This window comes from Battus philenor, unplaced genomic scaffold, assembly GCF_028537555.1.
Source record: "Battus philenor isolate CCGP_79_NKW_IND1 unplaced genomic scaffold, ilBatPhil1.0.hap1 SCAF_13, whole genome shotgun sequence".
Taxonomy (NCBI): Eukaryota; Metazoa; Arthropoda; class Insecta; order Lepidoptera; family Papilionidae; genus Battus; species Battus philenor.
In genome coordinates this window covers 9,657,975-9,674,251 of record NW_027181675.1, presented here as the reverse complement: position 1 = coordinate 9,674,251, position 16,277 = coordinate 9,657,975, and the positions used below count along the sequence as shown (strand labels likewise).

Genomic DNA, 16,277 nt, shown 5'->3' with positions numbered 1-16,277 from the left:
TTACAAAAAATTCTCAAAGAAAACAATAACAAGTATTTAATGGCAGCACCGAACATAACATATAGCAATATATCAGTTTCAAGATACAGTGTGATTTTGTTGACATTTAAGGTTATTACTTACGCATGTATTTACAAATATATTTATAAAAATGGATACTGAAGATTTACCTATTACCGTACAAGCTAAATTCAAATCGGATACGGGTGAAGAAATAGAAAGCCCTCTTGACCTACCGCTAAACGTAACTAAAGAACAACTTTCGCTAATATGCAATGCTTTATTACAAGAGGTAATATTTTTAAGATATATTTTTTCGTTGCTACTTTATGCATAGTTTTCTTTACTAAATTTAGCTTGTTTGAAGGAAGACAAACCCTTCCTATTTTTCGTCAAAGATCTGGAAATAACAAGATCATTGAAGGATGCTTTGGATACAAAAAACCTAAATTCTGAAGAAGTTGTTGAAATCATTTACCAGCAACAAGCTGTTTTTAGAGTTAGACCAGTTACACGTTGTACAAGGTATGTATGTCGTATTATCTTCTAGTTAAAAACAGGTTCAACTTTAATTCTAAAATTTATTGTTTGATTATCCTTTTTACAGTTCCATACCAGGACATGCCGAAGCTGTGATATCCACAAGTTTTAGCCCATGTGGAAAACATTTAGGTAGTGGATCCGGAGATACTACTGTTAGGTTTTGGGACTTGTCTACACAGACGCCTCTTCATGTATGTAAAGGTGATAAATTTAATATACATAACAATTGAACAGAATAAAAACTTATTGATTTACAATTTAAGGAATCAAGAACTAATTTGATTTCTGTTAAAAATATATTCAATGCATGATTTTTAATGGTATTGCTTAAGGAGATAATTTTATGAATGGGAATGATAACAAGTAAGATTTTTTTTATATATGCAGGTCACACAAATTGGGTGCTATGTATTAGTTGGTGTCCCGATGGTTCAAAACTAGCCTCAGCATGTAAACAAGGTAGAATAATTATATGGGATCCAATAACAGGAAATCAGATTGGGAAAACTATGATTGGCCATAAACAATGGATAACAGCTTTGGCTTGGGAACCTTATATGAGGTAATTGTTAAGATGTAGATATAGCAAATTCAATAAGGTACACATCCTTAAATTAAAGACAAATCCATAGTTATGATGGATTCACTTGAAAAGGCTTTGTGATATGCATAAACTGGTGAGATCAATCACTAAAAGCACTCTGCATAAATCTATACAGTAATTAAGGCAAGACCACAAGCTGATAGAAACAACATGGGTAGGCATCTCACTAGATGGATTGATGACATAAACCTACAGGAAGTCTCCTGACATGCGCAGCACAAGACCATTCTTTATAGCAATATTTGGTAGAAGCCTATTATGAATTGCAATGGGTATTGATTGGCTGACATGATGAATTAAACTTTCTTCTTTTGACAGTATCACTCAAGTCCAGACATGACCATTATACTATAATATACAGATGTACTTAATTGATAAAGTGAATTAAGATAATTTAATGTTTAGCATTTAGATTTGAGATAGTCCCACCTCTGTGAATTTAGGTTTTGATTAGATTCTCAACACTGTTACACCCTACTTTCACTTATAAAACAGTACATTGGTCATGAATAACATATATCATTGCTTCCATAAAATGGAAAGAATAACTTCTATCATGAACATGGTCAAATTAACATAATTTAACCATGTTCTCCACTCTCTTCTTAGTCAAATTTGTATTTTAGTCAACAGTGTTGTTTTTTATTTCATAGAAACCCTGAATGCCGTAATTTGGCCAGTTCATCAAAAGATGGTGATGTAAGAATATGGGATACAGTAACATGTTTAACAATTCTGAGCTTAACAGGACATTCAAAAGCTGTTACTTCTGTGAAGTGGGGTGGAAATGGACTTATTTATACATCTTCACAAGACAGAACTATAAAGGTAATCTAACACTTTATTTCACTTTTTATCAAATCAAAGGCAATCAAGAAAAGATCTACTGATTGCTGCTCGAAATTTATGTATGTTATTTTTCTAGTACTCTATCTGATGTTAAACCTTTAAAAAGGTGAATGTTTAGCTCATGCAACTGGCTTATAAAATATATAAATTGAAGTAAAATATTTCAGTGTGATTACTTTATACATGGTGATTGGAAGTAGATGTAAAAGCTATATACTCACAAGTGAGTTATACATTTGTCCCTTCGTAGCTTTTATGTATACATGGTGTAAATAAAAATAGTGGCTATTATTTATTATACATATTTCAATTATTTTAGGTTTGGAGAGCAGAAGATGGAGTTCTTTGTCGAACTTTAGAAGGACATGCACATTGGGTGAATACATTGGCACTCAGTACAGATTATGTCCTTAGAACCGGACCATACCATCCAATATTAGATAGAAATGAACCAACTACAGACAGTAAGTATGGAAAAAAAAGATACAAATGAAAATTGTCCATCAAAATACAATACAAAAAAAATATCTTGTTTTAGAAACAATTTTACAAAAAAGGGCAAAAGAAAGATATGAACAGGCATGTCCACAAGGTGCTGAACGTTTAGTGTCAGGTTCAGATGATTTCACATTATTTTTGTGGCTTCCTGAAAAAGAAAAACGACCACTTGCAAGAATGACTGGACATCAGCAACTTATCAATGATGTGAAATTTTCACCTGATACCAGGTACATTTGTCATGTATTGTACTAGTTAAGCAAAGGCGGAAGGGAAAAAATAATTTATTTAATAACATCTGCTAGAAGACATTCATTAAAATATGTAATCTTATTTATAAAATAACTTAAATAATTCCAATAACTGATTTCTTGTTAAATTTAAATTCACAACAAATTCCATGGTTAAGAGTTACAAAATAATATGACAGTCTTCATGTAAGTTTCATACATTTAGTGTGTTTTCTTGTATTTTTTTCTCTAGAATAATAGCATCAGCATCTTTTGATAAATCAGTGAAGCTTTGGGATGCATGTACGGGTAAATTTATTACTACACTTCGAGGTCATGTTCAAGCTGTTTATATGGTTGCATGGTCTGCAGACTCTAGACTTCTTCTTAGTTCCAGTGCTGATTCCACTTTGAAAGGTAAGCGTATTTTCACGCAAAATTTTCAAAACTTTCATGTCATTAAAATAGGAAATATTTAACACATTAAAGGCGGGAGTCGTAGTACTATGAATAATCTCATAAATCGGTTCATCGGACTCGCACCATAAACTCCACGATATAAAACTGATCCGCCTCGACGTCTTTCGCTAGACATGAAAAGGCACAACTCAATTCAGATAGATAATTAGGGCAAAAAGCTATTTGTCCAACGCACTGCGTAGTTTAAGCACATAATTAACTTGCTTCAATTGAGTTTTACAATCAACCTCTTCACCAGAGTGTTAACAATATTGTCATGCTCATAAAAGATTATTAGATTATTCATTTTTGTAATTAGTGTTTAGTTCATTTTTATTATTTCTACTATTAGTTTTAAGTAAAAATAAAGTTTTCTTTTAACTAGAAATTTTGATGATTATACAAAATATCGCCCGCTCTACGATGAAAGACAAGGTGGTACGGTCGCCGCATTACCTAGCATACTTTCGTCAACATCTCTCGCCTTTAATGTTTTAATTGGGTATAAACCAGCAACTTCAGTTAAGTTCACAGGACATTTCTATCAAAAAGGGTAACTTAATTAAAAATTATATAACTTATATATTATCAGTTTGGAGCATGAAAACAAAGAAGCTGGAACTGGACCTACCTGGCCATGCTGATGAAGTTTATGCTGTAGATTGGTCCCCAGATGGAGCCTATGTAGCTTCAGGAGGAAAAGATAAAGTATTGAAATTGTGAGTATAACTGTTTATTTGTGGAAAAATTTTAGTAAAAAATTATATAGCACAAACATAATGTTATCGTATTTTAGAGAAAAAAAACATAACACAACTGTCTCTTTATTTCAGGTGGCAGCATTGAAATGTAATTTTCAATTGTTGATTTTAAAAAAATAAATCAATTGAATACATCTTGTGTTTTAATATTATTAATTAGCTAAGACTTAATACTATTTTATTTTTATGCTCTTTTTAACATTAGCCTTTATTCCTGAAGATTCTCCACCATATCGAGATATCTCTGTCCTTGGTTCTCTAATAGCACCCTTCCTCCTTATCTTTGCTTTTCTGTACTTCAACTTGTGCTTTACTCTGGGGTTTCTCTGTTCTTTCTTTCTGTGAGGTGTTAAGCCTTTGTTTTTAGCAATTTGATAAGTAATTTCGCGTTTCTCTCCAATATCATTGGTAATGACTTCTTGAGATGATGTAGATGGTTTGTTTTCTTCATTCTCAAATCCATCATTATCTGAGAAACCACTCTCTTCAGATTCATTTGCATTTCTTTGAAGTGAATCTGACAACTGGAGTTTCACCAAATTATCTGTTGAAACATTTTGCACAACTTCATCTCCATCATCATCAGAAACACCAGTATCTTCACCATCATCTTTTTCCAATTCATTAAACAATTTAAGTTTTTTGTGGGCATGATCAGAAGACAGTTTTTCAGTTTTCCGCTTCTTGCTTTCTTTCTTACTACTTATTACAGTCAGTTCCAAATTATTTTTAACAGCTTGTAATATTTTATCTATTTGTGGTTTTATTACTTCTAAATATATTGGTTCCATTTTATTTAACATTTGCCTGTACTGGTACAGTCTTTTTATGACTGGATGATTCTGTATGTTTACCTTTTGGCTCTTAAGGAGTAAATAAACACTTATATTAGTACAATAATTTAAAATCAGATCGTAATTCGTTTTTACAAATTTAGATGCTGGACATTTGGGAATCTTTCCTCCTTTCACTAACTCTAAGACAGGATGCAAATCGTCTTTTGCAACAGTTAATTTAGTTTTAAAATCATCAACAAGGCCTGCAAACTCGGGGCTTTCTTTTTCAAAAATTTGCATCTTTTGTCTTTTTGACATTTGACTTAAATCACTTCTTACCATTTTTTCTTTTTCTTGACTCTCTGTACTTTGCATATTGAAAAACTCCAAAGAAAAATCTTCTTCACCAAGTTGTTCAATAAGCCGCTTCTGAATATTCTTTGCTTCTTGTTCTTCCATGAGAGCATCTTCTTCATCATCTTGAAATCCGCCGTAATCCTCATCAACATAATCTGTAGAATAATATGATTTCTTTTTCTTACCCCATGCTTTGGAATTAGGTAAATCATCATCATCGGACTTATCCTGTCCTTCAACATCGCTGTCTGCAATACCCAAGTCATTTTTATCATTGTCTTCATCATCAGTCTCTGAGAATGCATACACCTCTTCACTGCCTGAATCATCATGTTTTCTTTTTCGTAACTTTTTCAAGAGTTTCTGTTCTTTTTCCGAGTATTCATTTTCAGAATCAGATGGCTCATAATTCCCTTGGATATTGATATTTGATTTCACTCTGTAACCACAATGAAATAAAAAAAAATTATACAAACACTCCATTTTTTAACTTCATTTTAAATTATACATTAATATATATATATATATATATATTAATATATATACACACATATACGTATAATAAATGTCTAAACATAATACTTTATGAAAAGTTAAAGATGTCTCCTGGAGATATTTGCATATTTATGGCTATTATATATAATAATATATAATTATTTTAATTGTTTTCCTAATACAACCAATATAGCAATGGAAACAAAGGACATTCATATTCACTTTAACTCATAGCCATACATAACAAAATCATAAAAATAAGATTGTCAATAACATTGCAATTACTTAGAACTCGTAGTTATCTAGCAACAGTGCCATTTAAATAAAAACAATGCTTTCAAAATAGTAATAGCCAACAATTTTACTACACTGTAATAATATTTCAGCTAACACAAAGCACCAAAAACATTTAGCAGTTTCATCAAAATTAGAGAAGTAGAGGTCCTCTTAAATTTCTGTCTAATCATGGTATAAGTCTTGTCTTCGTATCTGCAACCAAGTGTCACAGTACCCATTTTATATAGCTTGCCATGGCAAAGGACTGACCTTATTGTAATGTAATGTGTAGGTTACACAGCCATTAAAGGCAATGCATAATAGAACTAATAAGCTCATTTGGTAGCAAACAATATACATCACAAGACCAGATGCTGCAATGGTTTTGGATGAATAAAATACTACATGAGACAGAAAAGGGCCTAACTTTTACTAGTTTACAGTATCAATCTCATTACGTAAATAATTTATATTCCAAACAATATTAACGTTTCTACAGAAAAAAAGAGTCAACTCTTCAGTGTTTAAACTTTCTTTTTTTAGAAGATAGCAGATTCATTTTCGAAATATTATTACAAGCATGTGGTCACAAACGTTTGTGGTAATAATTCAAGATTAAGATACCTCGCGTGTAGTTATTATTAGCTGATGTTATTATAGTCATTAGCTAATCTTTTGTCCAAATCTACGTATTAAATACTAGAAACTAAATGCTAGTGCAACTCATTTGATATGATAATAACAAAAAATTTTGATCGTGAAATAATAAAGCAAACTCACCTTATTTTGTCCGCCATAGTTTAATAAAAGATAATAATTATCAGAAACGCCTTTCCACTTTGATGTGTTGACCACTTAGGTTATTTAATATTAGTTTTTAGTAGCATTATACAAGACAAATGTGATTAAACTAATTTTCTAAAAATGGTCTCTACAACTTCTCGTGGGTGATGCTAGGTCTATAGAAAAGATTATTATTTTAATAAATATCATTCACGAAACTAACAAAGCAGCACGATATAAATGTAGGAGGAAAAACCATAGAGGACACAATACATACGCCAGGCTTACGTGATAAATCGATTTAATGCTACACAGATTAAATACTGAAAAAGACTTCAAGGTCTCTTTATTTTTTGGAGAGCAAATTTTATGTTTTTATTTATTAATTTTATATTAATCTAAATTAAGTCCTCACATTTATTGTGCATATTTTATTATAAAATAATGCACAATAAAGAATTTACCTGGTAAATATCTGATGATATATAATACATTTCACGTCATTATGATATAAAAATTATTTTTTTTCCTCACACCAGTTGTTTTTACTGTTAACTGCAGAAATAGGTGTTTGGCTATTTTTAGTATTTATTCTCAGAAACTTAAAAATTTTAAATTTAAATAAGAAGATACGCGGCGAGATGAAGAAAATGTTGACAGAGTGATGACTAAGTGGCATCCTTTAATTTTAACAAATCGTTGGAGTTTTTTAAAATACTAACTGGTTTGATTTTTAATTTTTTTAAAGGAGTTGACGTCAGCTGTAATGCCTTTCATAATTTTGATGATTAAATTTCCGCCTCGATACAGTTTTGAAGAATTATTTGAAATGTATCAAATGTATTAAATTAGGAACATTTTATTATGATTAAAATGATTCTAATTTAATACATTTGATTTATAACGCAACATCTTGAATGAGTCGAATGCTCCAATAGTTCAAATGGAAACCTTTACCTTGTTCATCCGCCAACAAGACTTACAAATATTAGTATTCGTACAACGAATTTTCAAAGTATGGTGGTTACTATTTATTTGTTTAAAATTCAATGATTATTTTTTAACAATCAGGTGATTTTAAAATGCGATCACACTAATATTTATTCTTTTCTAAAAATGAATATACATGTATTTCATGTTTCCTAATATATCATTTTTATTTAATCATTTGTCTGGACACTATAAAACACTTCGAAACTGTCTTTTTCTAAAAAAAAAGGTTACCGAGTTGTCAGTGCGTTAAGAGAGGTTATGTTTTTAAATATAAGTTTAAGAAACAAACACTAATCAAATATACAACATTTTATTAACATAAAATATTAACTGGAAAAATGAATGTACATATTAATATAAGTAGATATACACAGTGCTTAATTTTAGTCATAAGCTTATCTGTGTATGGAAGTAGTAACATAAGTGATTGTAATAGATGTAAAACGTTGGCAGATTCTTTTAATTATGGGTTACAAAAAACCGCTCGGGGAAAACACGAAGGCGGTGACGCGGCATGGGAAGAAGCAAGACTTAAGTCATATTCTCGTAGTGAAATGCGTTTGGTAGAAATACAAGAGGGCCTTTGTTCTGATGTAAAAAAAAATATAGATCAATGTTATACTCTCGCGGCAGAAGTAGAGCATTTGTTAGAACAGTGGTGGATTCACAATGATCCTAATTCACAAGATTTGTTTATGTGGTTGTGTATAGATGCTTTGAAATATTGTTGCCCTAAAAATCATTTTGGATTGCTATGTTCACCTTGTCCTGTTGACAAAAATAATAAAATATGTGGAGGAAGAGGCAAATGTGATGGTGATGAGACAAGACAGGGAAATGGTTCTTGTATTTGTAATAAAGGGTTTTCTGGAGATCTTTGTGAAAGCTGTGCAAAAAACTATTTCAATTTAACAGATGAAAACTGTCATCCATGCCACAAAGCCTGTAATGGTTGTAGTGGTAAGGGCCCTGAGGCATGTGAAGAGTGCAATGTGGGCTGGGAGAGTAAAGCAGGTGTATGCACAGATATTAATGAATGTATGATTGAAACTTCTTGTGGTGTTCATCAATACTGTATTAACAGGGAGGGTTCATATTCCTGTAAAATTTGTGATGAATCTTGTAGAACATGTAAAGGTTATGGTAAAGCAAACTGTACATCTTGTTCTGCAGAATACTTGTTGTGGGATGGCATGTGTTTAGATGATACCTTTAAACAACAATTAAGAGCTGATGCTTTAAAGCGTGTATTACTTTACTTATTTTTGTTTATAATTACTATTTTAATTTACCTTAGAATAAAATCATTAGGATCATTATTTACATTATTAATGGGAATATTTATTTATTTTCTTGAAAATAATAACAAATTCAACATATTGTCCACTTACTTTATCCTACAGTCATAAAATTACATAAAAAAATTCATGGATTGTAAATAATTTCATTTCTGTGAACATGACATTAACAATCAATTGTCAATGTATTTATCTATAATAAAACTTCAAATAACAAGTAACAAGAAACAAATACATCAATTTTAAAATTAAATGTTAATGTAGCAAATTAAAACAATAAATAAATATGTGAATAATAAAACTCATGTAAAAGGTGTATTAAAAATACATTTTATTGTGAAAGGTACAGCTATGTTTAGTATCAAGTATATACAGTAACTAAATATAAGGTATAGACAATAGCCAATTTGCTAATTCTCATATAATACCTTAGTATTATGTGGACATTTAATTTGATCTTAATTTTTAACAGTAAATTTACAAATATATTGAAGAATATGTATCTAAAAATGTAAGAAATGCCTTATTATACTACGAAAGATACAAAATGAAATTTAAAAGGCCTTTAAAGTTTGATTTACACAACCATTCAAAAACTTTTTAGTATTTGTCTATATCTTCACAACTCAAAAAACACATACTTCATACCTAAGATAGGTCCTTTTTTGGCTTCAGTAAACAACTGAAATTATTTTGTGAGAAAACATGCAAAATAATTGGCAGTACAGTTATCATTGTGATGACTATATCACTACTGGTTACAATCTCTAATGCACTTAACCTTAAAATGTACAAAATAAACTCTAGTCTAATGTTAATGAAATTAGCACTCATTGCTTCAATTCAAAAATATATAGACAAAATTAAGAAACATTACTCAAGGTTAATGTTACAACATTTTTTGTTAAATATATTAACTATATGAATCATATGAAAATAACACATTGAAAATAAACAAAATGTTTTTAATGCCAAATAAAGAAAGAAAAAAAAGTTGATGTCTTTGGTGAAAAGAAATATTGTTTGTGTATTACAATTTATCCTAGACTATAAATACATTACTTAAATCAATGTAAACTATGATTTAAGACATTGGAAAATAAAAACAACACAAGTTATTTTAAAAAAAGTAGAGCAATATTGTTCTAAATTTTCATTTTTGGTAGTTTGTCATTATTAAGTACTAATATATCTCCATTAATTTAAAACTAATTGTGAAACAAAACACTTAATTAAACATTAGTAGATTTATAATTATATTTCCCAGAAAGGTCATTGTTGTTTCATTGCCATATTACATTGCACAATACTAGAAGTGGTGAGCTATGTTAATATAAAGTACTTTAGATAATACCCACGACTAGTCTGCAAAAAGGGGTATCTGAAAGTAGCTAAAGCATTGTTCTTTGTTTTTAATTGAAAGCTCAAGTGCTATTAGTTCCTGAAGATATATTTAACCTGATGGTGGAAATAATCCAAAATAGAAAGCAACACACTACCATTCATAATTTTATGTTATCAGTCCGCTTTTACATATGCTAATAATTTAATACAAGTTTAGGTCCCTTGTTTTAATACTCAACAAATCTCATTTTTCTCTTTACAATACTTTTCAAAGTTGCATTTTAATCGCAACCTATGTTTTCCCTACAGCAAATACTTATTTCTGTCATTATTTAAAACAACAAAAATGGTATGTAATTATTGTTCTACTCCAAAAAAAAAATCTTAATATTTCACATTTAGACAAATATTTGCATTTTTTCTACACAGTTTTTATATGGAATAAAAATTAATAGATCTAGATTTTTTTATTTAAAACTTACTGTGTTATTGGCTAATGTAGTTGATAAGTCACATTTTTAAATAATCCAGTATTTAGTCTTGGGTATTTTTTATGTATCCATTCGTAAAAAAATGGCAATAGGCTTGTTGCTTTTTCCATGTCAATGCATGTAAGTAATATGTATATGAATAATGGATGAGTAAGTATTAATAATATTTATGATAAAAATTTAAAAAATTGCTTATTTACACTAAAAGTTGTGTAAATGATATATTCCTAATTGATATCTCTACATTCAGTCTGTTGTTCCATTATTTGTGGAATGTTTTTTTTTTTAATTTAGTACTCAATTATGAAAAAAAAATCGAGTTGATTTCTTTAAAAATTTTAAAATAACTATTGATGTGAATCAGTGACACACGTTTACACACGTTAACAGTTTAAAATATGTGGCCTAAGTAACTTAGGCTACTTAGGCTAAGTTGGATATTGTTAATCACATGGGCTTTATCAAATATTAATCAATATTACCAGCTAAATGTTGATAATATATGAAGCTAGTCCTGTTATTTTTATTTTTTAATTAACTGGTGGTTACATCACTACACAGTTTTTGCAAATGATTTATTTATTGGCATAGAACAAATCTCACGTCATCATCATCTATTGTCAACGACCTTGTAACTATGTAACCTATTGTTTAGATAGTTGTCGTAGGCTCCACCCACGGCGCTCTACTGGTTTGGGATCCAAAACTTTCACATTTATCAGAAATCACTATTTTTTTAATTAACTTCGGATGCGAACTTTAGAAGTTTTATACATAAAAAACCTCATTAAGGATTAACTTATTTTAACTTTTCAGTAAGTAACTTTTTTTTGGAATGCAGTGCTGTCTTAATAAATACATTGTATAGCTTTCTTATTAACCTTTTAATTCTTTCCTTGTAGGTACACAAGCCAAAGGACACATGTCGAAATTTTATCTATGCAAGGTGTACCTTATTTGTGAAGTTAGTGAATTTGAAAACGCGGGTTGCATAAAGGGCATATTAAAACCTATTCTCTTAAGCTCAACAGTTCTATTGTTCCCCGTCTAAAAACTACTATAAAGCGTTATGCGGAGTATTGATGAGTAATTGTTGATTAAAAAAACTAAACATGTAGAAAGTCTATCAAAACTGCATAAAAACATTATTCTCTAGCCATGTAGGTCCACATGTGAAGGCATACAATTGGTTCTATTCCAAAAATGGTAACACACAGTCGCATGATTTATTAGGATTATGTATGTATTCAGAAAACGATTTATTTTATTTCGTTTACAAACTCTCAAACTCAAAAGCTTCTTCAAAAAAAATGTTGGCGCTAGTTAAACTAGTAAATACTTAAAGTGTTGTTAATTCACAAACAGTCTTTAATACTTATTTATACATAATATAAATTTATAGCATATAATATGACTATTGACACAAATGATGCCATTTTTGAATTTGTATTTTAGCCAGACATTAATAAATGTTTTAGTGTTGGAAAGTACATTCCAATTTTGCTGCACTAAATAGACTGATGTGATATAAAAGGATAACTAATATTAACAATGGTTATGAAACTCGGGTACATACCAAAATAATCATAAATTTAAGTTCTGTATTAGACTTTGTCATGTTTTATTCTACTCCATCAGTGTGGGTCCGCGATGATGTGAGGAGAGTTGAGCAGCAAGCTGCCGTTGCTGCAGTAGGCAGTAAAGTATTCCTGCCTGCGCCATAGCATCAACAGTGCCGGCCGCTAGTAGGTCGGTGCGTTGCTTTCCGCTCGCGCCTGCGCCCGATGGACGAAGCAGGGTGGGACCGAACACAGTAGCCAGATTGTGGAGGGACATTTTGTTCTCTCCTTCGTGTTGATTTACCCTTGGCAATTGTATAATATTTTAGTTGGTGGTAGTGTTCAATAACACGTAATTTTATAAGCAAAAAGTTAACTTATATGTTTGTTTTTTAATTTATTTATTTAGGTACATCAATAGTATACTTAAATAAAAATACTGTACAAGTTGCTGTAGACATAGTCTATTCAACATTATACAAAAATATTGCCAAAATAAAATAAAATACTTTGAGAAAAGTGATTGCATGTAAGAGGAAACACCTGGCTTACAACTTTTACACCCGAAGAGCTCTTAATGTCAGTGTTTCTTCCAGTGTGCAATTGTCTTCACCAGAAATTTGTCAGGCAATAAGGCTCATAAAATGAATATGTAAGACAAAAACTATTTCAAACAGGTCAATCCCTGAATCTAAATTGGCTGAGCACTGTTCAGGAAACCGCAGAAATCTCGTTCAATATCCCTCAGTGCCTTAAGATGAAAGTCTATGACCAATTTGTGCTACCAGTGTTGATTGATAGCATTGAAACGCGATGATTAATTTGGGTACTCATTGGCAAGCTCACAAATAGCCACAGACTGGGTTAGGTTCGGAATTATTTTACAATATCGAATCTAGAATGAGATGATCTGTAGAGAGAAATTAGCCAAAATAGTGCAGCAGATTGGTAACTTGAAGTGGCAGCGAACAGGCATAGTTTGGGAAGTCCAGACGTAAGGTGGACATACAACCTTATTAAGGACATTGTTGTAATGTTATAAGAATGTCATAAGAATTCAGACAGCTTCTTTTCTTGGTGAGATATGATCATAATTTATCTACTTACTTTACAAAATGGTTAAGAAGAAAGTCAATGCAATTCTTGTTAAGATCTGGCAATTGTGCGTAGCATTTCAGAAGTGCATGTCGCCTTGTGTGGGCTGGTCCTGAATCAACTGATGTTCCAACACCCTGTAGTAAAATACATACTTTAATATTTGAAAAACAATATAAGTTAAAATATATTGAAAACATGATTTGCAATTGTGTCATCTATATATAAGCAAAAAATTACTTAAAATTTTATATAATTATTCGAGACTATTTTGGTTTCAACTATTTTTTTAAATTTATTTACATTTTTTTAGAGTATATAGATGCAATAACATTTGACAAATTTTCGCCATATTGTAGGTAGTGATATGACTGTATTTGTAAAATTTAAAATTATTTTAAAATTCTGATTACAAATTCCGCGATGAGTAGTTAGAAGACCTCTAAGGATAATAAGATAACACTACCTAAATAATTCTGGAGAAACTGAAAAAAGTAAAAATCATGAGGGGCTAGGTCAGATCCACGGCGGATGCATCATTGCCAAATTATCTTATTTTTTCCAGAGTGACTAAAGAGCTACTCGGAAAATCTGTGTGGTCTAGCGTTATCATGGTGAAACTAATTTATGTATAAACTTATAATGAAATCTCCTTGGCTATATTATTTGTATTTGGGTTTAATGACATTAAAAAGATTCCATTTAAGAAAAGAAATAAGTTAGTAAAAACTTTTCCGTGCTATTGCATTCCGTGCGTGCAATATTAGGGAACCTAATAGTTTAGCCCCAGAATTTTGACATCAATGATGCACCTTGCTATGGTCGCCCAGTTACGGATAAAATGAACGCCATGGTAGATAAAGTTGTTCAAGATTAGCGTATCCATAGTCACAAAATAGTTAAAGAATTAAAAATTATCGATCAAAGCTTTGACTTTTCAAATATTTTGAGCGTTTTGAAAACAGGCGGTGTAATAATTTAAACACATCATTGTAAAGTAAGCTAGCTAAATAGCTTTTTTACCTGAGCTGAACCCCAGGCTCGCAGTAGCTCTGGATACAGTGCATCTGTAAATAATGCCTCGGGTAGCTCGCGCAAGTACAGCTTCAGAACTCCAGTCACTGAATGAATATCCACTTCTTTTAACAGCTGTTCAGCTTCATATGCATCTGTTAATAATTTGTAATAATTATTATTATCCAGTTAATGCAATTGCTTGCAATTACCAATTTACAAACGTAAATTACATTAAACCAATTGAATCCGCTTCATGGTCTGTGACAAGGATGTGTGTGTATTCATTGTTAACGTTTTTTATTTATTCTACTTTGATTAGTTTAATTATTATAATTGTACAAAGCTTAGCCTAGTTTTATCTATTATATTTAATTTTTATCTTCGTTTCTATTATGTGTAATAAATTTATTATTAAAAATGTATAACCACAATTAACAAGAATTGAAGTTACTGGCCCAATACATACTTGTCTCGAAACTCTTCTTAAGGCGGTTCAGGTCAGAGGCACTGCCGGAGACACGGTACACGCCCACCTCGTGGATTCCGCGCCGCTCAACTTCTCGCACACAGGCACTGATTATAAAAGGAATGTTTCGTTTTTCTCGCCTGGTAACATAACATTAAAAATCAATATTATTACATTTTCAAAAATATATTATCTATTTTAATATAAAAAAGAAAATATTTTCGGCAAATTTATAGACAAAGACGAGCAATGCTAATCTAGTATTTGAGGACTGACTCATTATAGCAAGTCATTAGTTCAATTTCTGACGAGAACATAATTTTCTTTTTTGGAAGAAGTCTCAATTAAATTTTAATATTGCTTGTATAAAAAAAGAATTTTTATTAATTTATGACACTGTACGATGAGGGAGTGTGGTACCCAAGAAATATGCCAAACACGTCAGCCTTTTTCTGCATGGTAACAGAAAGCAGTAGCTAAGCATTATAAAGGATCTCAAGTAATAAATAAGATATTTGTAAATAGTAACAATAATAGCCGGGAATTACGTATAAAAGTAGGAATTATTTTAGAATAATGCTATATAGATAAAGTATCAACGGAACATGCACACATGTTCATTTCTCTCAAACTCTCTAATGGAGTGAGCAGTGGGACTCATCCTCCAGAACATATAAGAGATTTCCGCCAATTAGACTTGTCGATATCTATATGTAAGGCTGGAAGACTTGCAATTTGGTAAGAATATTCCTTTGGAATTTTCAAATTCCTTTCCTTTCCTTGAACAAATAGTATTTAATATGATAACAAGTTAGACTCACTTAGCTACATGTGTGATTTTGGCACCGAATAGGGCTCCGGGTTTAGCGGAGGGCACACGACGTGAAGATCGTTCTGGAGGCAACAGGCGTAAGCGGAGGGGCAAGGAGCCTCCTCCCAGGCAAACAGTTCGAGAAACGCCACCACTCGCACTCTCTGCTACCCAGTCTCGAGACAGCTGCGTTATATGTAATACATATTAATATGCATTGTAAATATTATTAGTCTCTGTTATTTGTTATAACTTTTAATCTAAATTGGATATAAATTATAATTATATATGTATTCTTGCATAAAATAAACAAACACACAGATGTAACATAACTTTTCTGCCTATAATATTTAATGGAATCAGGCGTTACCTTGCTGAAGTCCATATTAAGTTAGAAAAGGACCAATATTTAGCTACTTCCGCACATGCAGTGGTAGTCGTGCAACAAAGTGCACCGCCTGCCAGCCCGCTGATAAATGCGTATTCGGCAAACAATGCGAATCACACAACCGCCACCGCCAAATTACTCAACACATGTTTCACCCCTCCACGGGGCATCTTCAGGAGTTATG

General features: G+C 31.2%; 3 protein-coding genes and 1 pseudogene across 4 annotated transcripts in view; 2 read left to right on the top strand and 2 right to left on the bottom strand.

Moving 5' to 3' along the window:
• The first annotated feature begins 69 nt into the window (after positions 1 to 69).
• Nle (notchless) lies at positions 70 to 4,078 on the top strand. The gene is made up of 10 exons (XM_068777258.1): positions 70 to 292; positions 368 to 525; positions 608 to 744; positions 931 to 1,105; positions 1,801 to 1,975; positions 2,316 to 2,460; positions 2,535 to 2,724; positions 2,978 to 3,141; positions 3,776 to 3,902; positions 4,017 to 4,078. The coding sequence occupies exons 1-10, from the start codon at positions 152 to 154 to the stop codon at positions 4,027 to 4,029; spliced, it is 1,425 nt and encodes a 474-aa protein (XP_068633359.1). The 5' UTR covers positions 70 to 151; the 3' UTR covers positions 4,030 to 4,078.
• Positions 3,899 to 6,901, bottom strand: Sas10 (UTP3 small subunit processome component Sas10). The gene is made up of 2 exons (XM_068777259.1): positions 6,629 to 6,901; positions 3,899 to 5,516 (listed from the first exon to the last, which is right to left on the bottom strand). The coding sequence occupies exons 1-2, from the start codon at positions 6,643 to 6,645 to the stop codon at positions 4,118 to 4,120; spliced, it is 1,416 nt and encodes a 471-aa protein (XP_068633360.1). The 5' UTR covers positions 6,646 to 6,901; the 3' UTR covers positions 3,899 to 4,117.
• A 981-nt stretch (positions 6,902 to 7,882) lies between these two features.
• On the top strand, positions 7,883 to 9,081 carry LOC137933561 (cysteine-rich with EGF-like domain protein 2 pseudogene; annotated as a pseudogene).
• Positions 9,082 to 9,281: 200 nt separating this feature from the next.
• Positions 9,282 to 16,277, bottom strand: part of RhoGAP1A (Rho GTPase activating protein at 1A) — a 30,789-nt gene continuing 23,793 nt past the window's right edge. For both annotated transcript variants that reach the window (XM_068777549.1, XM_068777550.1), the window contains exons 17-21: positions 15,716 to 15,891; positions 14,895 to 15,034; positions 14,435 to 14,580; positions 13,424 to 13,548; positions 9,282 to 12,621 (exon numbers count right to left, since the gene is read on the bottom strand). In XM_068777549.1, the coding sequence (XP_068633650.1) occupies positions 12,384 to 12,621; positions 13,424 to 13,548; positions 14,435 to 14,580; positions 14,895 to 15,034; positions 15,716 to 15,891 (825 nt within the window). In that variant the 3' untranslated portion in view covers positions 9,282 to 12,383. The remainder of the gene's footprint in view (positions 12,622 to 13,423; positions 13,549 to 14,434; positions 14,581 to 14,894; positions 15,035 to 15,715; positions 15,892 to 16,277) is intronic.